The sequence below is a fragment of the Pleurodeles waltl genome, unplaced genomic scaffold (genome assembly GCF_031143425.1).
Source record: "Pleurodeles waltl isolate 20211129_DDA unplaced genomic scaffold, aPleWal1.hap1.20221129 scaffold_144, whole genome shotgun sequence".
Lineage (NCBI taxonomy): Eukaryota > Metazoa > Chordata > Amphibia > Caudata > Salamandridae > Pleurodeles > Pleurodeles waltl.
Window position 1 is genome coordinate 75885 of NW_027149850.1, and position 24828 is coordinate 100712.

At 46.1% G+C, this 24828-nt stretch overlaps 1 protein-coding gene across 2 annotated transcripts in view; it reads right to left on the minus strand.

The window, feature by feature from the left end:
* NRBF2 (nuclear receptor binding factor 2) overlaps window positions 1-24828 on the minus strand; it is a 283596-nt gene that overhangs the window by 19582 nt on the left and 239186 nt on the right. For both annotated transcript variants that reach the window (XM_069218932.1, XM_069218933.1), the window contains one exon: window positions 8711-8751. In XM_069218932.1, coding sequence (XP_069075033.1) covers window positions 8711-8751 — 41 coding nt within the window. The remainder of the gene's footprint in view (window positions 1-8710; window positions 8752-24828) is intronic.

Consider the following 24828-nt stretch of genomic DNA (forward strand, 5'->3'; position numbering starts at 1 on the left):
CAGGAGCAGACCTTGCCGAGCAGGAAGCCTGGACCACCAAGCTTTCAGGTGTTGGATGCCTGAAGAAAACCTGGGTCAGCCGGTGCAACCCGATACCTCCTAGCCACAGATCTATTGACAGCTGAAGAAGACACTGGCTTTTTCCAGACTTCCATTATGGGGTCCAGCAACGCTTCATTGAATGGCAAAAGCGGCTCTGCTGATGAAGAGGCAGGGTGCAACACTTCTGTCAATAAATTCTGCTTGGCTTCAGTCACTGGCAAAGGGAGGTCCAGGAAGCCAGCTGCCTTCCTGATAACAGAATGAAAAGTGGCCGCCTCCTCTGTGTACTCCCCAGGTGATGACAAGTCCCATTCGGGGGAGGTATCCAGGCCACTAGCAGTGTCAAGTCCATGGAGACCCTCACGAGAATCCTCGATCTCCCCTTCCTCCAAGGCTTGCCTCTGGTATTCCTGTTCTTCAAGGAGGCGGAGAGCAAGCCTCCTCAAGTGTAGCCTCTTCTCTATCCTCGGCGTCGACATGGCGTCAGCAGACATCGAAGAATGACGCCGATCGTCGGATCCGTCAGACGCCGGGTCTACAGGTGCCGTAGTTGTCTTCAGCGCCGAACGAGGAATTGGAAGGTGAGAAGACTGTGCCGGAGTCGGAGGAGGTCTAGACGGCGTCATTGGCTGAAAAATCGAAGCCGCAGGAGCCGAAGCCGTAGGAGCCGAAGCCTCAGGAGCCGAGGCCACCGGAGCCGATACCGGCGCCGAGCCCACGTTACCCAGGGGGAGAAAGGGCATAAAGGGTGCGGGTCGAAGTGAAGCCGGAGCACTCATGTTGAAGGCCAAAGGGCCCGAAGGACCAGCCGGTCCACCACCTCGAGCCATCTGTTGGAAGATGGAAAACATCGCATTCAGGAATGCGGTACTGTCAGCTCCAGGGGCCGGGAAAGCCGGGTACTGGGGTGCCTGGTTGGAAGGCGACACGGACGTCGGCCTCGACGTCTGCAAGGATGGAGAAAACATCTGAGGCTGCGGAACCTCAAACACTGAAGGAGGATGGCCCGATGACATTGGTGAAGTCGGTAAAGCCGGAGATGGTAACGGCGTCGTCGGCTGGGGAGTGACAGTGGGACTGACTTCCCAAGTCTTCCGACATCGAGCTGATGGAGACCTCGACCGAGACCTCTCCCTACTCGACCGGCGCCGTGAATCTCGATGACGCCGGGAGTCCCGATGACGCCGATGAGACTTCGGTGACGACGACTTTCGATGATGCTTCCTCTCCTTTTTCGACTTCGCAAGAAAAAGCTTGGCCTCACGCTCTTTCAAGGCCTTAGGATTCATATGTTGACAAGAATCACACTTGTCAACATCATGGTCGGAACTAAGACACCACAAGCAGTCAGAATGTGGGTCCGTTACCGACATTTTGCCACCACACTCACGGCAGGGCTTGAATCCTGACTTCCTTTGCGACATTGTAATCTCGCAAAGAACAAATCGCCAAAAAAACAAACTGTAACTGTCGATACGGCAACAGTAGCTCCCTCGAAGATAACCGTTTCGAATGGCACGGAAAAAAGGGAACTGACGTCGGCACATTGGCGAGGACCTCTTATTGCCTGTATGACGTCAGACGGCGTCGCGTGGGCAATTGTGACGTCCTCGTCGACGTGCAGAAGCTAGGAAGAAGATTTCCGTCTAATGCTGGCGCAATGGGAGTATTCATTAGGTGAGGAATCCGCAGGTAGCTATTGTATCCATCAGAAAGAACTCCTTTGTATCTCCTCAAATATGAGGCCAGTGAAACAATGGAACAAGTCTGTCCCATGTCTTACTTTGGCCTAAATGCCCAACCAAAGGAATGTCATGAGCCAAAGTTAGAAGAAACTCTCTATACTGCAAAGGGATGACCAATCTCCTGGCAGCTCCAGGTTTAGGGTCCCTTGCCTCAGTATGGAGGAGGTTATCTTCCCAATAGACCTTGTGGGTATCAGTGACATCCCCGTTTTGCTGTTTGAGAGCTTGCTTTTCTTAGACTCTCTAGTGTGGGACAGGTTTACTGTGCCACACTCAGCTCTTCCCTAGCAGGCCCCCCTGCACCCAAAAGCTCAGCAGTGTCAGCAGCCAGCTTATCTGCTGTAGGTTCTACACAGGGAGAGGATTCCTCTTCTTCAAAAGGGGAATCTTCTGAAGAGGGAGGGTGGGCAAGGATTTACCCTTTCCACCCCCTGCTTTTGGGAGCACTTTTCCAGGATTGAAGTTTCCCTGTCATCCTCGCTTCTGGGCCTGAGCCTTTGTGAGAGCAAAGATATGCCCTGGAATGCCCAGCATTGCTGTATGAGCCTCCAAATCCACTTTAGCCCAAGCTGATGTTTCTAAATCATTTCCTAGGAAGCAGTCTACAGGTAAATCGGTGCCTACCACAACTTTCTTTGGGCCAGGACCCCCCCACCCCAGTTGAGATTCACAACAGCCATGGAGTGTTGTTGTGAGCATTAGTCACTTGGTACTGCTGACCAAGTAGGTGATGTTCAGGGGCAACCAGTTTCTCTATCACCATGACGACACTGGCTCCTGTGTCCCTGTAGGCCTCAACCTCAACACCATTTTTTAGGGGTAGTTGCTTGTACTTAGCCATATTAAGGGGACAAGCAACTAAGGTGGCAAAATCAATACCATCATCAGAGACAAAAACAGCCTCTGTGGTCTCCCTAACTAGACCAGCCCCCACTACATTACCAATGGTGAGCCCAGCTACACCCTTTGTCTTGCTATTTGTAGTGTTCTTCCCACCACCACTGCTATTACTAGGGGCACTAGTGGACACTGTTGGGGTTGTGGTGGTGGAAGCCTTGGTGTTTTTCTTTGGACAAGTGGGATCAGTTGCCCAATGGCCTTTACTTTTACATAAATAACACCATGGCTTCTTTTGACTGTGAGAAGAGGATTTGGACCCTCACAAGAGGATTTTTGTGGGCCTGATGAAGACTCAGAATTATTTTTGTCTTTGTCCCCACCCTTGTCATGAGACTTACCATGCTTCTTCTTGCCATCCTTGTCATCCCCTGTATGAGCTTTTCTGCTCACTCTTGTTCTGACCCATTTGTCTGCCTTTTTTCCCAATTCTTGGGGAGAGGTCAGATCAGAGTCTTCCAAGTACTGATGCAACAAGTCTGACACACAATTATTCAAGATATGCTCTCTCAAAATTAGATTATACAGGCTTTCATAGTCAGACACCTTACTGCCATGTAACCATCCCTCCAGGGCCTTCACTGAACAGTCTACAAAGTCTGTCCAGTCTTGAGGGGACTCTTTTCTGGTATCTCTGAACGTTATCCTGTATTGTTCAGTGGTTAAACCAAATCCATCTAAGAGTGCATCCTTCAAAAGTTTGTAATTGTTGGCATCACTCTCCCCGACAGTAAGGAGTCTGTCTCTGCCTTTGCCAGTGAATGATAGCCACAATAGAGCAGCCCACTGCCTTTGAGGGACCAACTGTACCATACAGGCCCCCTCAAGTGCAGAAAAACACTTGTTTATGTCATCCCCCTCCTTGTAAGGGGGGACAATCTTATGCAGGTTTCTTGAATCTGTTTCTCTAACAGGATGACCATCAAGATTGCTGATGTTGCTGCCACCTTGGGGAACTAACCCCAACTTCTGTCTTTCTCTCTCTTCATCTAGGGATTCCCTGTCTAAGGCCAACTGTTCCTGCTTTAGCCTCAGTCTGGCCTCTTCCAACCTCAGCTTTCTGAGTTCCCTGCCTAAGGTGTTATCCTCAGGGTGGGAGGTTTGGGAAGTCTCTGGTAAAGAGGTAATGTGAGAATGTGCAGAAGTGGACATTTCTCTGACTACCTGAACGCTAGTGACCTGGCCTTTGGAAGTGAAAGTTGTCCTACTGCTGTGTGACCCCCTCCTACTACCAGCTTCACTAAATGGCCTGTTAAGTGATATTTCTTTGGAAGTACCCTCCCCAGAGTTCTCATGAACCTCCCCTGAGTCTATCTGGATACCCCTCTCCTCTACCTCCTGATCCTGGGTTTGACCAGTCTGACTCTGGTCACTTTCAAGGAGAAGGTTAAGAAGGAGATCTTTGGTAAGGCTCTTTCCAATCACTAAACTTCTTTCTATACAGAGACCACCTCAAACATTTAAAGTTTAGGTCGTCATAAGTTGTTTTCACAACTTTAGTAGTGGCCTCTACCACAGATATGGTGAAAAGAAAAGAAAGAGGTTAGGGGTAAGAAGAAAAGTTTTGAGCTTTCAAGAACAGAAAGAAAAAACGTTTTCAAACGTTTTAGAACATTTTTAGAAAGTTTTTAGAGGGAAAGTAAGACTGTTAAGTTTACTTGTGTATATTTCTAAGTATTAGGAATATGGTTTTCTTATGAAAAGCACCAATGACAAAGTGGTAAAGCAGTTACAAGTACTTATCCCACCGCTGCACCACCAATGTAGGAGGCTGGTCTGGCTTGTAGTGGGTACCAATGGTACTTACACCTTATGCCAGGTCCAGTTATACCTTATTAGTAGAGTATAGTAGTGCTCTAGCAGCTTAGGCTGATAGAGGTAGCTATAGCAGAGCAGCCAAGGCTGAACTAGGAGACATGCAAAGCTCCTGCAATACCACTGATATCATATAGGTACAATATCATAAGAAAGACAATACTCATAGTTACTAAAAATAAAGGTACTTTATTTTAGTGACAATATGCCAAAAATATCTCAGAGGATATACTCCCTTAGGAGGTAAGTAACATACACAAAATATATACAACTAACCTAATCAGGTAAGTAAAACAGTCAGAAGGTAGTGCAAACACTGTAAAACACAATAGGATGCAATAGGCCTAGGGGCAACACAAACAATATACTAAGAAAGTGGAATGCAAACCACAAATGGACCCCTAGGTAAGTGTAGTGTGTAGAGGGTCACTGGGAGTGTGGGAAAACACTAAGGGTATAAAGGAGACCCCACCCCAAGACCCTGGAAAGTAGGAGTAAAGTACTACTATTTCCCCAAAAACACACTAAAGTCGTGATTAAGGATTTTGCAAGGATCACAACAGACTGCAAAGCACTGAAGACGGATTCCTGGACCTGAAGACCTGCAAAGGACCGGGACCAAGTCCAAGAGTCGCTAAAGTGTCCGGGGCGGGGCAGGAGCCCACTAAACCCCAGATGACGGTGCAAAATGGCTGCCTCCGGTTGGAAAAAGCTGCAGGATTTGCAACAACGAAAGGAGGTAGGAAGTTCTTCTTCGTGCAGAAGATGTCCCACGGCGTGCTGGAGGATGCAGAGTTGTTTCCTTGGCAAAATACCGCAAACAAGCCTTGCTACCTGAAAGAGCCATGGTTGGAGAAAAAGGGTGCTGCCCGGGCCCAGGAAGGACCAGGATGTTGCCACTTGGGAGAGGAGACAGAGGGGGCCCTCAGCAACGTAGAGACCGACGCACAAGAAGGAAGCACCCACAGAAGTCCTTGAACACAGGTTCAAGAAGTATAAACATGACAGCCGTCTCAACACTGCAAAGAGAGGTCCCACAACACCGGAGATCAACTCAGGGAGCTGAGCTGAGCAGGACAGAGTGCTGGGGACCTAAGTTCAGCTGTGCCTGCAGGATTTATTGGAAATGTGCACAGAAGCCCTTGTAGCTTCAGATCACACTGTGCACAGGATTACTGTCTGGGGACGGGAGGCAAAGACGTACCTCCTCCAAATTTGGACAGTTGGACCACTGGACAGTCTGGGTCACTTGGGTCCACCGCCTGTGTTCCATGGGCCACGCTCGACAGGGTGAGAGGGGACCCAGAGTACCGGTGAAGCTGAAGTTTGGTGCCTGCTGGAGCAGGGGAAAGATTCCGTCGACCCACAGGAGATTTCTTCATGGCTTCCAGTGCAGGGTGAAGGCAGGCAGCCCCCAGAGCATGCACCAGCAGGAAACAGTCGAGAGAGCCGTCAGCATTAGGCGCTACAATGTCGTGGTAGTCTTCTGGCTACTTTGTTGCAGTTTTGCAGGCGTCCTGGAACAGTCAGCGGTCAATCCTTGGCAGAAGTTAAAGAGAGAAGTGCAGAGGAACCCTGTTGAATTCTTACAGGTCGTAATCTGAGGAAAAGCCCACTGGAGAGACCCTAAATAGCCCTCAGAGGAGGATTGGCCACCTAGTCAGGTATGCACCTATCAGGAGGGGTCTCTGACATCACCTGCTGGCACTGGCCACTCAGAGGCCTCCAGAGTGCCCCCACACCTCTGGAAACAAGTTGGCAGAGGTCTGAGACACTGGGGGAGCTCTGGGCACCACCCCTGGGGGGGTGATGGACAAGGGAGTGGCCACTCCCCTTTCCTTTTTCCAGTTTTGTGTCAGAGAAGGGACTGGGGGTTCCCTAAACCAGTGTAGACTGGCTTATGCAAGGAGGGCACCATCGGTGCCCTTCAAAGCATTTCCAGAGGCTGGGAGAGGCTACCCCTCCCCAGCTGTTAACACCTATTTCCAAAGAGAGCGGGTGTAACACCCTGATCTCAGAGGAAATGCTTTGTTCTGCCTTCCTGGGACAGGGCTGCCCAGACCCCAGGAGGGCATAACCCTGTATGTAGAATGGCAGCAACTGTAGCTCCAGAGAAAACCCCAGAGAGTTGGATTGGCAGTACTGGGGGTCCATAGTGGGGTCCCCAGGATGCATGGAAATGGCTCCCCAATACCAGATTTGGAATGGGGGGACAATTCCATGATCTTAGACATGTTACATGGCCATATTTGGAGTTACCATTGTGAAGCTACATTTAGGTATTGACCTATATGTAGTGCACGCGTGTAATGGTGTCTCCACACTCACAAAGTCTGGGGAAATTGCCCTGAACTATGTGGGGGCACCTTTGCTAGTGCAAGGGTGCCCTAACACTCAGTAACTTTGCACCTAATCTTCAGCAAGTGAAGGTTAGACATATAGGGGACTTATAAGTCACTTAAGTGCAGTGAAATTGGCTGTGAAATAAAGTGTACGTTATTTCACTCAGGCTGAAATGGCAGTCCTGTGTAAAGGTTTGTCTGAGCTCCCTATGGGTGGCAAAAGAAATGCTGCAGCCCATATGGATCTCCTGGAACCCCAATACCTTGGGTACCTAGGTACCATATACTAGGGAATTATAAGGGTGTTCCAGTATACCAATTGTAATTGATAGATGTAGTCACTAGCCTATAGTGACAAATTTAAAGGCAGAGAGAGCATGAGCACTGAGGTTCTGATTAGCAGAGCCTCAGTGACACACTACACAGGCACTACACAGGCATACACATTTAGGCCCCAAACTATGAGCACTGGGGTCCTGGTTAGCAGGAGCCCAGTGAGACAGGCAAAAACACACTGACATACATGTAAAATTGGGGGTAACATGCCAAGAGAGGTGGTACTTTCCTATAATGAGTTTCTCATACAGAGAGAATAGGCCATGTCACTGTGTCAAGACATCTTACCTGTACAGAATATTTTAAAACTGGAATATGACACCTAAGTGCTTGCAAGACAACTCCTAATCCCTGTGCAGTAAAAGGATTGTTGATGAGACCCTACAACAGTACTTCCCCCTCATAAAAATAAAGGGCCTTTTTATGAGTTTGGGGGTCTGAGGACCTCCAAACATATGGTGACGCTCAGACTCCTGCACTCCTGGGGGTCCAAATGCCGCACTCCTGGTGGTCCAACTGCCAGATTACAACCTGATCCCGACGTGGTGGCGGTGGTCGGAGTTGTGGTCAGCCACAGCATATTGACCTATATGTAGTGCACACGTGTAATGGTGTCCCCGCACTCACAAAGTCCAGGGAAATTGCCCTTAACAATGTGGGGGCACCTTGGCTAGTGCCAGGGTGCCCTCACACTTTGCACCTAACCTTCACTAAGTGAGGGTTAGACATATAGGTGACTTATAAGTTACTTATGTGCAGTGTAAAATGGCTGTGAAATAACGTGGACATTATTTCACTCAGGCTGCAGTGGCAGTCCTGTGTAAGAATTGTCTGAGCTCCCTATGGGTCGCAAAAGAAATGCTGCAGCCCATGGGGATCTCCTGGAACCCCAATACCCTGGGTACCTAGGTACCATACACTAGGGATTTATAAGGGTGTTCCAGTGTGCCAATCAGAATTGGTGAAAATGGTCACTAGCCTGCAGTGACAATTTTAAAGACAGCGAGAGCATTAGCACTGAGGTTCTGGTTACCAGAGCCTCAGTGACACAGTTAGGCACCACACAGGCAACACATTCAGGCCACAACCCATGAGCACTGGAGCCCTGGCTAGCAGGGTCCCAGTGAGACATATAAAACACACTGACAAATAGGGTTTCCACTATGAGCACTGGGGTCCTGGCTAGCAGGATCCCAGTGAGACAGTAAAAACACCCTGACATATACTCACAAACAGGCCAAAAGTGGGGGTAACAAAGCTAGAAAGAGGCTACCTTCCTACAACAGGTTGAGTGGGAGACTCTTATATTTATAATGTAACCCTCTCCCGAACCTAAAAGTAATTTATATAGTATCTTTTCAGAGCATTTGCACTAATCCTTTTCTAATTCTGGTGTTTTACTTCTAACAGCAATACAATGACAACATTTCATGTTTTACAGGATTATTGTGTAAATATAACTCGCACATGCCAGTTGCCAATTATTTTGTCAGATTTAAACAGTAAATATAATTTGAGTAGTCATACTCTCACCTGATCAGATTGAGTCAACTTCAAGGCTTCTGAAAGATTCACTGTAATAAAATTAAAGAGAGGATGAAGCACTGTTAACGGGATACTGAAGCAACATAATAACATCAGAAAGCGAAGTATTTGTGTTTACAATTATAAACATACCCACACTTTCAAAGACTGCTATAACTTCTCATAATGGTAAATGGTAACGGCTACTTGTTTATAATTACAATTCTCCAACATTAATGTCTTTCCTAGATTCGTAAGCTTTTAGTTATTTTGCACACTCAGGCTGGAAATCCTTAATAACGTTTAACTTACCAGTTTTTAAATGTTGGCTATCCTCAACAACTTAATCAAAAGAACAGCTTCAAATGTGTACAATTAATTAACTAGTGTTGTTACTCTATCCACATTTTTAGTTGGACATTTTTCCTAGCCAGTCTGACAGAAATACGTAATGTACACCTCTGGTACCCAGCTACATATTGTAAAGCACGACTGTGTCATAAAATGCAGAACTTCACTGGTGGGGGACAGACGGTTTATATGAAACTATGAACAGTACCGACAGTGAAAACTGTAGCTACATGAGAAAATGTTTCTTCGCTAGCACTGATTCATTCATAGATTCACATTATAAAGTTATTCTTGTAACAGGCCAGCTCAAGGATCAACTGAAAACCAAACAAATAATTTGAGATGAAGTTGTTAACTACTTTCGCTATGAGACCAGGTTCATTCTTAGAAATAACGTTTCTAGGCTAGGACAAGACCACTGGGCAATGTCCAAATGGGCAAGACCAATTTGTGAAAAGGAAATAGGCTTCCATGTGAACAGATAAAGAAGAGTGCACCCAATAAAAAACTAAAGTTTATTCTGTGCAATTCTCAAACCACCAGTAGCTGTACAACACATAATCTCTCCTCTTTTATTTCTCAAGCATCATACAATACTATTCTCCCGTCTACATCCCACGTTACAGCAGAGCAGAATACTGCTCTGATCAACTTTCTCAATTACAGGATACCACACCGTCCCATTGGGTGACCTGCAAAAAGGAACAGATAACTCTCTCACTACATAACATGAGATATGACACAATGACTGGATCTAGAGGGATAAAACATTAGTTTCAGGTGGTACAATTTCAGGGTAGCTTGTGGAAGGCAGGAGTAAGGGAAAGTTCTGTCTCACTAAGAGTGAGATACTGACAAAGGAACACGGCCAAAGAGTGCATCACAACGCAGATTTATTTTGGGGGGCTGGTGGTTGGAGATTCGAAGTGTCATTGGTGAACTGACTATGGAGAGAAGGGAAGGGGATTGGGCAGGTTAATTCCAGACGCATGTTGCATTCATGTGTGAGCGAGACACGATCTCACAGTGTCACTTTTGTTCTTCAGTGAGACTATACAGAGGGCTCACTAATTAGTAAAAGCTGCAGGAAAAAGTGTATGAAGAGATGTAGAGTGATTAAATGTTTGTCCTGTATTTCAGGGACATCAATAATCATTGAAAGCAGAGAAAGGCATTGTTAACAAAGAGTGGATCCGAACTGTCATTCTGCAAAGAGACCTACTTGTTGGGACCTCATCATGCCAAAGTACCTCCAGTTAAGTTCAACAGCTATATCTTAGGCTTATGAAGTACGTTGTTTCTAATACACAAAACACTGGACTTACAATTTCTCATAACACATTTGAAGAGAATACATAATTGGTAAGGGGATGCTGTGTGCCATCATGATGTTATCCATCAACACAAACAATAATAACAGTAAACTGTCTTGTATACAGTATTTCATACAAGAATTCTGTTTGATGCACTGTTAATACATTGTATTGTTGGGATCTCAGATTTATAATGCTTTATACCCCCGAAGAGGCACCAAAGAACATGATTTGATTGTAACCAAGGAATACTCTGAGGGGGGGGGGGGGGGACTGCTTTAGGCAACATATTTATTGGGTGTAGGGAAGTACCATCTTACCTGGCATGTTACCCCCATTTTCGCTGTATGTATGTTTTTTTTGGCCTATATGTCTAACACTCACTTGGCGAAGGTTAGGTTCCAAGTTACTTAGTGTGTGGGCACCCTGGCACTAGCCAAGGTGCCCCCACATTGTTCAGGGAAAATTCCCCGAACTTTGTGAGTGCTGGGACACCATTACAAAACTAGCCTTGTCCTGATGAGTCTTCATTGTCTATCTGGAGAGTTCATCTGCATTGGAGTGGGTACTCCCAGGTCTATGTTCCACTGTATAGTCCATTCCCTGTAGAGATATGGACCACCTAAACAATTTAGGGTTTTCACCTTTCATTTGTTTTAGCCAAAGTAGAGGTTTGTGGTCTGTCTGAACAATAAAGTGAGTGCCAAACAGGTATGGCCTCAACTTTTTCAGTGCCCAGACCACAGCAAAGGCCTCCCTCTCAATGGCAGACCAACGCTTTTCTCTAGGGGTCAACCTTCTGCTGATAAAAGCAACTGGTTGATCCCGGCCCTCAGGATTCAGTTGTGATAGTATTGGCCCTGCCCCTAATTCAGATGCATCAGTTTGAACAATGAATTTCTTGGAGTAACATGGGCTTTTTAGGACAGCTGCAGAGCAGATGGCCTGTTTGAGCTCCTCAAAAGCTTTCTGACAGCTAGCTGTCCATAACACCTCCTTAGGCATTTTCTTGCTTGTTAGATCATTAAGAGGGGCTGCTATGGAGCCATAATTCTTGATGAATCTCCTGTAGTACCCTGTGACGCCGAAAAAATGGCTCTCACCTGGGTCTGAGTTGTAGGGGGAACCCAATCCATGATAGTTTGGATTTTCCCCTGTAGTGGTGCAATCTGTTCTCCACCTACCAAGTGGCCCAGATAAACCACTTTCCCCTGCCCTATCTGGCACTTTGAGGCCTTGATAGTGAGGCCTGCCTTTTGCAGGGCCTCCAAAACTTTCCAAAGGTTGACCAGGTGATCATCCCAGGTTGAGCTAAAGACAGCAATATCATCAAGATATGCTGCACTGAAAGCTTCCAACCCTTGTAGAACTGTGTTCACCAACCTCTGAAAAGTGGCAGGTGCATTTTTCAAACCAAAGGGCATTACTGTGAATTGGTAGTGCCCTCTGTAGGAGGCTGGCCTGGCTTGTAGTGGGTACCAGAGGTACTTACACCTTGTGCCAGGTCCAGTTACCCCTTATTAGTGTAGAAGAGGTGTTTCTTGCAGCTGAGGCTGATAGAAGGTAGCTATGGCAAAGCAGCTTAGGCTGAACGAGGAGACATGTAAAGCTCCTACTATACCACTGGTGTCATATGCACAATATCATAAGAAAACACAATACACAGATATACTAAAAATAAAGGTACTTTATTTTTATGACAATATGCCACAAGTATCTCAGTGAGTACCCTCAGTAAGAAGGTAAGTACTATACACAAGTTATATGTACACAAACCAAAATTAGGTAAGTAATAGCAAGAAAAGTAATGCAAACTTGCAAACAGTGTAGAATCACAATAGGTTGCAATAGGAACACATAGGTATAGGGGCAACACAAACCATATACTCCAAAAGTGGAATGCGAAACACGAATGGACCCCAAACCTAACAGAAGCAGGCAGCACCCGCAGAAGTACCCCAACAGGCACTTGGAAGTAAAGTCCATGCAAAGTCACAAAAGGGAGTCCCACGACGCTGGAGGACAACTTAGAAGGTTGTGCACTGCAGGATGGGGTGCTGGGGACCCAGGCTTGGCTGTGCACAAAGGAAATCCTGGAAGAGTGCACAGGAGCCGGAGCAGCTGCAAATCACGAGATACACAGCTTTGCAGTCTAGCGTGGGGAGGCAAGGACTTACCTCCACCAAACTTGGACTGAAGAGTCACTGGACTGTGGGAGTCACTTGGACAGAGTTGCTGTTTTCCAGGGACCACGCTCGTCAGGATGAGAGGGGGCCCAGAGGACCAGTGATGCAGTCTTTTGGTGCCTGCGTTAGCAGGGGGAAGATTCCGTCGACCCACGGGAGATTTCTTCGGAGCTTCTGGTGCAGGGTGACGTCTGGCTACCCCCCGAGCATGCACCACCTGGAAACAGTTGAGAAAGCCGGCAGGATTAAGCACTACAATGTTGCAGTAGTCGTCATGCTACTTTGTTGCGGTTTTGCAGGCGTCCTGGAGCAGTCAGCAGTCGATCCTTTGGTAGAAGGTAAAGAGGGAGATGCAGAGGAACTCTGGTGAGCTCTTGCATTCGTTATCTAAAGAATTCCCCAAAGCAAAGACCCTAAATAGCCAAAAAAGGAGGTTTTGGCTACCAAGGAAGGAGGATTGGCTACCAAGAGAGGTAAGAGCCTATTAAAAGGAGCATCTGACGTCACCTACTGGCACTGGCCACTCAGAGCAGTCCAGTGTGCCACAAACACCTCTGTTTCCAAGATGGCAGAGGTCTGGGACACACTGGAGGAGCTCTGGGCACCTCCCCTGGGAGGTACTGGTCAGGAGAGTGGCAACTCCCCTTTCCTTTGTCCAGCTTCGCGCCAGAGCAGGGCTGGGGGATCCCTGAACCAGTGTAGACTGACTTATGCAGAGATGGGCACCATCTGTGCCCATCAAAGCATTTCCAGAGGCTGGGGGAGGCTACTCCTCCCCAGCCCTTCACACCTATGTCCAAAGGGAGAGGGTGTAACACCCTCTCTCAGAGGAAATCCTTTGTTCTGCCTTCCTGGGCCAGGGCCGCCTGGAACCCAGGAGGGCAGAAACCTGTCTGAGGGGTTGGCAGCAGCAGCAGCTGCAGTGGAGACCCCGGAAAGGCAGTTTGGCAGTACCCGGGTTCTGTGCTATAGACCCCGGGGGATCATGGAATTGTCCCCCCAATACCAGAATGGCATTGGGGGACAATTCCATGATCTTAGACATGTTACATGGCCATGTTCGGAGTTACCATTGTGACCTATGTACAGTGCACACGTGTAATGGTGTCCCCGCACTCATAAAGTCCAGGGAATTTGCCCTGAACGATGTGGGGGCACCTTGGCTAGTGCCAGGGTGCCCACACACTAAGTAACTTTACACCCAACCTTCACCAGGTGAAGGTTAGACATATAGGTGACTTATAAGTTACTTATGTGCAGTGGTAAATGGCTGTGAAATAACGTGGACGTTATTTCACGCAGGCTGCAGTGGCAGGCCTGTGTAAGAATTGTCAGAGCTCCCTACGGATGGCAAAATAAATGCTGCAGCCCATAGGGATCTCCTGGAGCCCCAATACCCTGGGTACCTCAGTACCATATACTAGAGAATTATATGGGTGTACCAGTATGCCAATGTGAATTGGTAAATTTAGTCACTAACCTGTTAGTGACAAATTTGGAAAGCAGAGAGAGCATAACCACTGAGGTTATGGTTAGCAGAGCCTCAGTGAGACAGTTAGGCATCACACAGGGAACACATACATATAGGCCACAAACTTATGAGCACTGGGGTCCTGGCTAGCAGGGTCCCAGTGATACATAACAAACATACTGACAACATAGGGTTTTCACTATGAGCACTGGGCCCTGGCTAGCAGGATCCCAGTGAGACAGTGAAAACACCCTGACATTCACACAAACAGGCCAAAAGTGGGGGTAACAAGGCTAGAAAGAGGCTACTTTCTCACACAACCCCCCCCAAACGAAGGACAATAAGGCTAACCTTGGCCAGTTGAGTCTTTATTGTCTAAGTGGTGATAAGTGGCGAGTAGCTCTGCAATAGACTGGTTACTCCCTTTATCATCCACTATATGGTTACTTCCCTGTGGGGATGTAAACCACCCTGTTCTAAGTTTTTTAGCTAACCAACAATGTGAAGATATATTCTCAGAGTTCCTATCAGTAAGTTTTAGTTTAGAACAGTGGAAATTGTCCACTGGACCTATTTCTAGTGATGAGAATGCCAGACAGGGATGCTGTCTCAGTAAAGCCATAGCTGGGCAAAAACTTTGTCCATATGGCTGTAAGAGAGAACAGGGATGCTGTTTCTCTTGTTTTGGAGCAGGGCAGGGATGCTGTCCTATGAGCTCCACACTAGGGAAGGGCTGCTGTCCTAAGTGTTATGAGGCAGTGCAGGGTTGCTGCACTAAAGTTTCTCTGGGAGGGTTGGAGGGATGCTCCATGTTAACTACAATGGTGGACTTGTTCTCACCAATATTAGTTATCTCACAGAGGTACTTTCACCTCAGGGAGTACAGCTGTGCCAGCTGATGATTCCCTTGGTACAGGTGCCACCTCAGTAGAGGTTTCTCCCACCACAGGAATGGTATCCGGAATTTCTCTCCTTTGCTTTTTCATTTCAGCTGAAATGAGAGGAAGCAATTCCTCAGGGATACCCAGCATTGCTGCACGGGTATAAAACTCTACCTCAGCCCAACCTGAGGTCTCTAGGTCATTACCTAAGAGACAGTCTACAGGTAAGCTAGGTGATACTACCACCTGCTTAGGGCAAGTAACTCCACCCCAACTAAGCTGAACTATAGCTAAGGGAAGAAACTTAGTGGAGTTATGGACATCAATAATCTTGTACTGTTGTCCAATGATGTGTTGTTCAGGAGGCATTAGGTTTTCAGTCACCAAAGTGATACTGGCACCTGTGTTCCTGTAGGCTTGAGCCTCAACACCATTTATTGAAACTGTCTGCCTGTACATATCCATTGTACGGGGACAAGCAGCCAGTGTGGCAAGGCCAGTGCCACTAGGCGTGACCAAAACTGTCTTGGGACTGACTACCCCAGTTTCTATGATGGACCCATAAGTGAACCCAACTACACCCTTACTTTGACTGGTGCCAGCAGTCCCACCACTATTACCACTACTGCTAGGGGCACTAGAGTTTGATGTATTAGTGGTGGTTGGCTCAGGGGGTTTACCTGGACAGGACTTATCCCCTTGCCAATGGCCTTTATTTTTACACACATAGCACCAAGGCTTTTTAATGTGTGTGTGTTGTGAAGAAGAGGAAGAATTTGATTTATCCCCACCCCCTGAAGAGTGTTTAGGATTTGAAGAAGGATCTTTGGTTTTACCCTTATCCCCATGCTTATCCTGAGATTTCTCACCATCTTTCTTCTTGCCATCCTTGTCACCCCCTGTATGAACTTTTCTGTTCACTCTTGTTCTGACCCATTTGTCTGCCTTCTTTCCCAATTCTTGGGGAGAGGTCAGATCTGAGTCCACTAGATATTGGTGTAACAAGTCAGACACACAGTTATTCAGAATATGCTCTCTCAGAATAAGATTATACAGGCTTTCATAGTCAGAAACGTTACTGCCATGTAACCACCCCTCCAAGGCCTTCACTGAACAGTCAACAAAGTCTATCCAGTCTTGTGAGGACTCTTTTCTGGTGTCTCTGAACGTAATCCTGTATTGTTCAGTGGTTAAGCCAAATCCATCCAAGAGTGCATCCTTCAAAACTGCAAAATTGTTAGCATCACTTTCTCTAACAGTAAGGAGCCTATCCCTACCCTTTCCATTGAAAGATAGCCACAATATAGCAGCCCACTGCCTTTGAAGGACCCCCTGTACCAAACAGGCCCTCTCAGGTGCAGCAAACCTTGACTTGTTGATGTCATCCCCCTCCCTGTAAGGGGGGACTATCTTGTGCAGATTCCTGGAATCATGCTCTCTAACATGATTACTATCAGGAATACTGCTATTGCTGCCACCACGGGGTCCAAACCTCAATTTCTGTCTCTCCTTCTCCAGGTCTAGGGATTCCCAGTCTAGAGCCAGCTGTTGCTGTTTAAGCTTCAGTCTGGTCTCTTCCACTCTCAACTTTTTGAGTTCCCTTTCTAACATGTTGTCTTCAGGGTGGGTGGGAAGGCTTGGACACAGAGGATAAATTGGAAACAACAGAGGGAGATCTGTCCCTAACAGCTTGGACTCTAACAACCTGGCCGCCAGGAATAAAAAACATCCCTACTATGATGGGAGCTCCTATTACTACCAGCATTGCTAGGTGGTCTGCTAAGGGGCAGATTTGGAACAGAACCCTCCCCACCTCCCTCAAGGAGTTCCCGAGTCAGAATGGGAGCTATCTATTAACTTCTCATTTGAAGTGCCTGCTAGGGACTCATCATTCACAATGAGCATGTTATACAGAAACTCTCTTGTAGGATTCTTTCCTATCACTAAACCTCTATCTAAGCAGAGACTCCTTAGGCTCTTGAAATTTAAATTGCCATAGGTAGTATTGACCATTTTAAGAGCAGACTCTACAGCAGACATGATAAAAGAAGGTTTAGAGACAGTGAGAAAAAAGAAAAAGCTCCAGGACTTTTTAAAGAACAGAGAAAAAAACTTTTTCAACTTGTAGAAACTTTTTAGAAGTATTAGAGTACTTTTCAGCACTTAGTAGAAAGTGTAAGAGGAGAAAAGCAAAACTTTTTGGTTAGGTGTACATACACTGAACTTGTTTTGTATATTATTCTCTTATGAAAAGTACACAATGACAAAGTGGTAAGTAGTTACAAGTACTTATCCCACCGCTGCACAACCAATGTAGGAGGCTGGCCTGGCTTGTAGTGGGTACCAGAGGTACTTACACCTTGTGCCAGGTCCAGTTATCCCTTATTAGTGTAGACGAGGTGTTTCTAGCAGCTTAGGCTGATAGAAGGTAGCTATGACAAAGCAGCTTAGGCTGAACTAGGAGACATGTAAAGCTCCTACTATACCACTGGTGTCATATGCACAATATCATAAGAAAACACAATACAGCTTACGCTTGCACGCAACCTCAAATATGCAGAAACGTGTCCCCAGAAAAGGGAAGATTTCAGTGTAAAGCACAAACACAACGTTCATGAGACCGTTGTATTTTTTCTTTATATTTTCTCACAACTGAAGCAAAGGCGGGAGAGGCTCTCTTGGTACAGACTATCATTCTCAGAAGTAGTTCACTTCTCCCTGACTTCTGGTGGGAGATGTTTGGGGAATCAGATGTGTCAGGTCATTGAATAAAAAAATAGTTGTTTTTGGATGTTACCTTTCTCCATCTTGGATTTGCTTCTACAATACAGGATTTCAAGAAACATGACTGCAGAATAACCTTCTCCACAACACATACCATAAGGCTTGGTTGTCTGTTGCACTGCCCTAACTGCAGCTCCTCTCCTAGATGTTAAAGGTCTCAGTCATTGATTGAAGATACACTAAATTCTTGATTACTGCAGTAAGCTTAATTGGGACCATGTAATGCTGTCCGAGAAGATAAGAATACATCGAAAAACATTCAACAAGTGCACACAGGGTGGATAAGTGACGTTATAATCTCAGAAGCAACTGCAAAAAATGAAAGCTAAATAATTCCAACAGTTAAGAAAGCAAATCTGACAACCATTAGTCCATCATGCAGTGTCAAATAGCGACCGGTGTTAGTGCACCAGAAAAGCAGAATGGAAGATTAATAGGCTTTTTGGAAAGAAATAGAGGAAGTGTTACTTTCATTATGTTCAAAATTAAAACTTGCCTAGTGAATTTCAAATTTGCAACTGAATAATCCTTGGATAGGTAGTCAAAACACAAAAACAGACCACCAAATGTCCGTCAAATCCTATGCCACTAAGGGATCCATGGAAACTGGAATACCAGTTCAAGGAAAAAGTCTTGGATGAAATAGAACCATTTATATACAGTACAGGGCTCTTTGAAGGCCATTACCCATAGTTTAATTGTTAGTATTGGCACTGAAAAAGGACTGGAAATAATGTTTCCATGGCATAGAAAAAGATATTGTCATGCCATGTTGGCTGTGGCGGTCATACCGCCGACAGCCCGGTGGTGAAGACTGCCAAATTATGGCCATGGCGGTGTTCCCAACAGAAAATATACAGGTTCACGTGGATATTCTGGGTTGCTCTTGTATTTGTTTTGTGCCCAACAGAACATAGCCAAACTACTGCCACTACCGCCAGGGCGGTGAGGCTGCCGGGGACGGCGGTAGGCAACTCCAGACCGGCGGGGACCATGTTACAGCCGAACACATCACGAGACTTCACACCGCCAAGGTGCCTGTGCAGAAGGAGACGCCAACCCTCCTGGGTGAGCGGGTACAGGTACATGGGTGGGGAGCTACAGGGAGGGCAGTGATAGTAAGGGGGGTAGTGGACAAAAATGGTGCTGAGGTGGTCCCAGATGGGTCTGCCACGGCCAGGCACTCCTATTGCCCCCTATCCTACTGGGTCCCTTAGGTTTACTGGTTCTAGCTTCCTGAGTCCCGTGGACTGCAGCTTCCCCACTCGCCTGTGCCCCTTCTCCTTCGTCAGACGATGCTGATGAACACAAAGAGAGGGAGGGAGAGAGACAGGTGGGGGTAAAATGGTCAACATATACCTCCCTTTGACACAGCTAAGCATGTACATTTGTGACAAAACATATCATGGCTAGGCAATTGCATTTGCCAATACACATTACCTACATCATATAATTACATGTTACTACTACCCACACCTGTATGCCAACCCTCACACCTACATCAATACCTAAGTAGAACTGCACTAGTAGAGTCATCCCCATGATGCCAACCAAAGGGATTTTAGCTGGCACAGCATGTCCTGGATGCTGTATCAATAGGATGCCTGAATACACATCTTACCTCTCCATACCCCTTGCACTCATTGGATGTACAGCTGACTGAACACAACACTTCAGGCCTCTACAGTAACAACACCTGATTAGTCTGTGGTCTCTGTAATATGTAGAGACAACTCCACTCACAGACCACACAGCACCTACCTGTAATATTACATGGGTGGCCACTCAATAAAGCGATGCTATTATGGGGAACAACTTGGATTTAGCCAAAACAAGCCAGACACCCAAACATTTCACATCTGATGTGTACTATGTGAATCTGTGGTATAGTCATGTGATCAGCCTGACCCTATCACATAGCCAGAGCAGCTGACACCCAACACATACTACCTGGTATCAGTAGTTCCATTCACAGGAAACCACAGGTGACCTATCGTAGGGGTCGGACTCTGAGGGACCACCTATGTCCAAGTTATATCACCACCAATAGAACACACACATGGCTACCCACAGGTCCTAAAGGTTTTTTCATTTGTCATGAATGTAACATGCAGTTTCGGTGTTGACAAAATCAGGTGTTCCAGCTACAATACTCGTAAAAGGTATCAAATCAGATATTTAATTAACTGCAAAACCAAATATGCTGTCCATGTCTTAGGCTGCAGCTGTGATAAAATGTATGTAGGGAGTACCATTAGACCACTCAAACTCCGTATACAGGAACACGTTCTTGCAATAAAGAACAAAGACATGAGATATCCTCTGGTGCTCGATATGATTGAGCATCATCCCAATGACAGCAAAATCTGGTTCCATGGGGTAGATCAAGTATTACCTAATCAGAAAGGAGGTGACAGAGAACTAGCCCTACGACGTAAGGAGGCAGCATGGATATGCCACCTACGCGCTGTAGGAATGGGCCATAATACCGATGAGGAATTTCATTATTTCCTCTAAGTATTTTATACAGTCACTCCTATTGGGTTGACAACTTTGCCATTATCGATGTTGTAATAGGCATTTTTCTTATTCCAGGCCCTCTTTTTTTCCAATCAGGACCACCTCTTTTTCTTTTTCTTCTCTAACATTGTTGTTATTTGATTTGCTTAGGCAACTCCATTTGCTTGTTATTATGCAGTTCTTACTTTCGTTATATGAGCACAATTATTTATGTATTGGTTTCATACGTTTTTTTACTCTTTTTTGTTGATGACTTTTTTAGCATTCTTCAATTATGTTTTCCGTTATTTCTTAACAATTCATTTCATATGCCTGCTGGTTTGCTTACTTATAGTCATTGGGTTTCTTTGTTTTTGACACGTGATATTACATTACATATTTTTATATCCTTATTGATTTCTGAACTTCTTATGCTTGCCAACCCAATTCCCCCTTTCCTAGCTTTCTTTCCGGTTTCTTATTCTGGTATTCCTACCTTTTACATATTAACCTTTGGTATTCAGCGGACCATTCCAAGATAGCCATCTTCATTTCAACCATCGGCACTGCCTCCGACGACCGGTTGCCTTAGCAACGTCTGTTTCCCAGGTTTCCTTGAAAAACTAGCTTTGTCGGCGTGTTTATAAAAAAAGGTGACCATACCGTGCCCAGCGTTTACGTACTATGCACGGGACCGGCAGAGCCGCGGCGGTTTGAGACGCTCTCGCCTCGCAATATGGTTTTTGTTCCGTTTCGTTCTTTTTTCTTACTGTATGCTTTACCACCACGATCTCCTGGATGGGGTTTGGCATTTAGATTTACCGAACCCTGAGCACTAGCCAAATACGATCGTCTTAAGCGTACCTGCATATATCCTCCTCACAATAGCTTACTTTTAACCACCAATACTTTTTGTTTTCCATCTACACTGCCCATTGGGCCTGTTTTTAGTTAAAGTTGTATTCTCATTCATTAGATTATAATAATTCGAGCTGAATATTTCATAGTTCTTTCCTGGTTTAATTTTTGCCACTTTTGCCCCCTTATTATAGGGTTTTTCTTTCTTTTCTGTTTTTTATACTCTTGTTTCTATTCAACATTCATTACTTTTTCTGTAATATATTTAGTTTTAACTTTTGTTATCTTTCTTTACATTGATAGTATACTACTCAGGCATTACCTTTCTTGGTGCTCATGACTTCAAAAATCAATATGCGAGCAGTTATCTACTATCATCTATACACAAGGTAGGATTTTCTGGTGATTTGTTCTTATGTGCAAGAAAAACTCAATATTGATGGGATGATTTTGAGATGATTTATAGTATTCGGACCTCATTGTTCTATTCCAAGTGGTGCAGTTTCAAAATATCTTACTTCTCGGAATGTTTGTGGCTTATAAAATACCCTAGAGAAAATCTTTTATTGGCACCTCTCAGTTTAGATATATGCTTGCCATCCTGTCCCATTTCTTTTTGATTCAGGGCCTACTTTTTGTGAGTCTTTTCGATTAGAATAGCGCACCCAAAAACACTATCATACATATCAGATGAGAATATCTGTAAATTCCTCCTCTTTATTTTTCAAAAGTACTAACTATACAGTATATCAGGTTAATAATTTTTTGATTTTTTTTTTTACATTAATTCAATCATTTTTTATTGGGTCACATTCTCTATGAATAACACACATATAGTATCATATTTCAAGCTTTTTTACATTAAGCCTAACAATATTCACTTCTAGCAATGTTCTTTTTTATATTTGGTGTCATCTAAACGTTTGATGACTTACTTTGGACCGCCTAGGTTTGCTATCAATACATTTGTAAATATTTAGCACTTATTGTATTTTCGTTTTTGTTTCATTTCTCCTTAAACGTTGTACTTTTTGGTTCTTGTTGTCCCTTGTGTGCATGTTTTATAAATTAACTTAATTTGTTAGTCATGTTTTTAATGTGCACTTTATATGTGTTAGTATTTTTTATATTTTGTATGTATTTTTGTAAATATATTTAGGATATTCTTTGTGTCTTTTTTCAGGACCGAAGAAGTCCTTTGTTAAGGACGAAATGTGTTGGCTGATTTGTCTGTATGTGCAAGGAAAACTAAATAAAGACTGAAAGAGATGACCTTGTGATGATATGTACTAATTGGACTTTATTTATATTTTTCTACTCTAAGTGGTGCACTATCAGAATATAGATTCTTGTATCTCTCTCGAGTTGGCACCTTGGCAGAAGGCGCTGTGATTTGTGCACACATTGGTGGTCATTACAAACCTGGCGGTCGGTGTTAAAGCGGCAGTAAGACCGCCAACAGACCGGCGGTAAAAAATTGGAATTACGACCGTGGCAGAAACTGCCAACAGAGACAGCCACTTTAACACTCCGACCGCCACGGCGGTACAGACAAACAGCTTGGCGGTCACAGCCAACAGACAGGCAGAAGACAAAGTACCGCCCACAGTATCACAACCTACCAATCCGCTACCTTTTCCGGGCGGATTCACTGCGGATAAACACACGGCGGAAACAGGACTTCAAAGGGAAAACGCTCACCTCTACACACCCCGCGAGGAATCCGGACGCCATGGAACCAGAGCTGCACATCCTGCCAGCCCTCATCTTCTTGCTCCTCTACCAGGAGCACAAACACCGGCGGCGAAGACCACGGTGAGTACTGCACCTACGACACAGGGAGGGGGGAGGGAAAAAACAGGGACACACAAATGCAACACCCCCACCCCCACCCTCACCCACTACAACACACACACTAATACATATTTATTTATACATTATAGTTACACCCCCCAACCCCCCTGGAAGAATGCAAAGACAAAAGGAAATGAGTGTAACCATTGTAATATATTAAAATCAAGTACGCAAAAATATATATATATACCATAAACAAAATACACGCCAAGCTTAGTAGTCCGGGTAGTGCTCCAATGAAGTCCGTGGAACACTGGGACCACACGGTATGGGCGAGGCCCACACAAGATCCTCGACCATGACGGAGAGAACACTGCAGGGGCATCAGAGAGCAAGAAACCAGGCACCTCAGGGGGAGGGAAAGGGGGGCACCTCCGCACGCTGAGTGCACAATGCCAAATCCACGAGAGGACCACATGCCCACTGTTCAATCCTGGGGAGTGCTAAGCCACAGTCTCTCAAGTCTCTACAGTGGGTGGGTTGCCCACTGCCATATCCTGGGGAGTGCAAAGCCACAGTCTCTCAAGTCTCTACAGTGGGTGGGTTGCCCACTGTTCAATCCTGCGGAGTGCAAAGCCACAGTCTCTCAAGTCTATACAGTGTGTGGTTTGCCCACTGTTCAATCCTGGGGAGTGCAAAGCCACAGTCTCTCAAGTCTCTACAGTGGGTGGGTTGCCCACTGTTCCATCCTGGGGAGTGCAAAGCCACAGTCTCTCAAGTCTATACAGTGGGTGGGTTTCCCACTGTTCAATCCTGGGGACTGCAAATCCACAGTCTCTCAAGTCTCTACAGTGGGTGGGTTGCCCACTGTTCCATCCTGGGGAGTGCAAAGCCACAGTCTCACAAGTGGATGACAGTCTCCACTGGTTCTGGAGGGGGCATGGTGCCCAGAGTGCTTCATCCTGCTAAGGACAGAGGTAGTGGATGTATCTCTCCACTGGTTCTGGAGGGGGCCTTGTGCCCAGAGTGCTTCATCCTGCTAAGGACAGAGGTAGTGGATGTATCTCTCCACTGGTTCTGGAGGGGGCTTTGTGCCCAGAGTGCTTCATACTGCTCGTGACGGACTCAGTAGCGTCAGAGCCCTTGGCGCTCATGGGTCAGTGGTGCTTGGAGCGGCGGTGCCCTGTTCAGTGGTGCTTGGAGCGGCGGTGCCCTGTTCAGTGGTGCTTGGATCGGCGGTGCCCTGTTCAGCGGTGCTTGAGGCGGCGGTGCCCTGTTCAGCAGTGCTTGAGGCGGCGGGCTCCTTTGCAGTGACTCAGCTGCTGGCTGTCCTCTCTGTCCCAGCGGGGCTTGTGCTGGCGGTTCTCTCTGTCCCAGCGGGGCTTGTGCTGGCGGTCCTCTCTGTCCCAGCGGGGCTTGTGCTGGCGGTCCTCTCTGTCCCAGCGGGGCTTGTTCTGGCGGTCCTCTCTGTCCCAGTGGGGCTTGTGCTGGTGGTCCTCTCTGTCCCAGCGGGGATGATGGCGGTGGCCTCCTGGCCAGCGGGGATGATGGCGGTGGCCTCCTGGCCAGCGGGGATGATGGCGGTCTTGTAGGAAAGTACCATCTTGCCTGGCATGTTACCCTCATATTTCACTGTATATATGTTGTTTTAGTCTATGTGTCACTGGGTGTAGGAGGCTGGACTGGCTTGTAGTGAGTACCAAGGGGTACTTGCACCTTGCACCAGGCCCAGGTATCCCTTATTAGTGTATAGGGGTGTCTAGCAGCTTAGGCTGACAGAAAAGGTAGCTTAGCAGAGCAGCTTAGGCTGAACTAGGAGACGAGTTATGCTCCTACAGTACCACTAGTGTCATATGCACAATATCATAAGAAAAGAAAATACACAGATATACTAAAAATAAAGGTACTTTATTTTTATGACAATATGCCAAAGTATCTCAGTGAGTACCCTCGATATGAGGATAGCAAATATACACAAGATATATGTAGA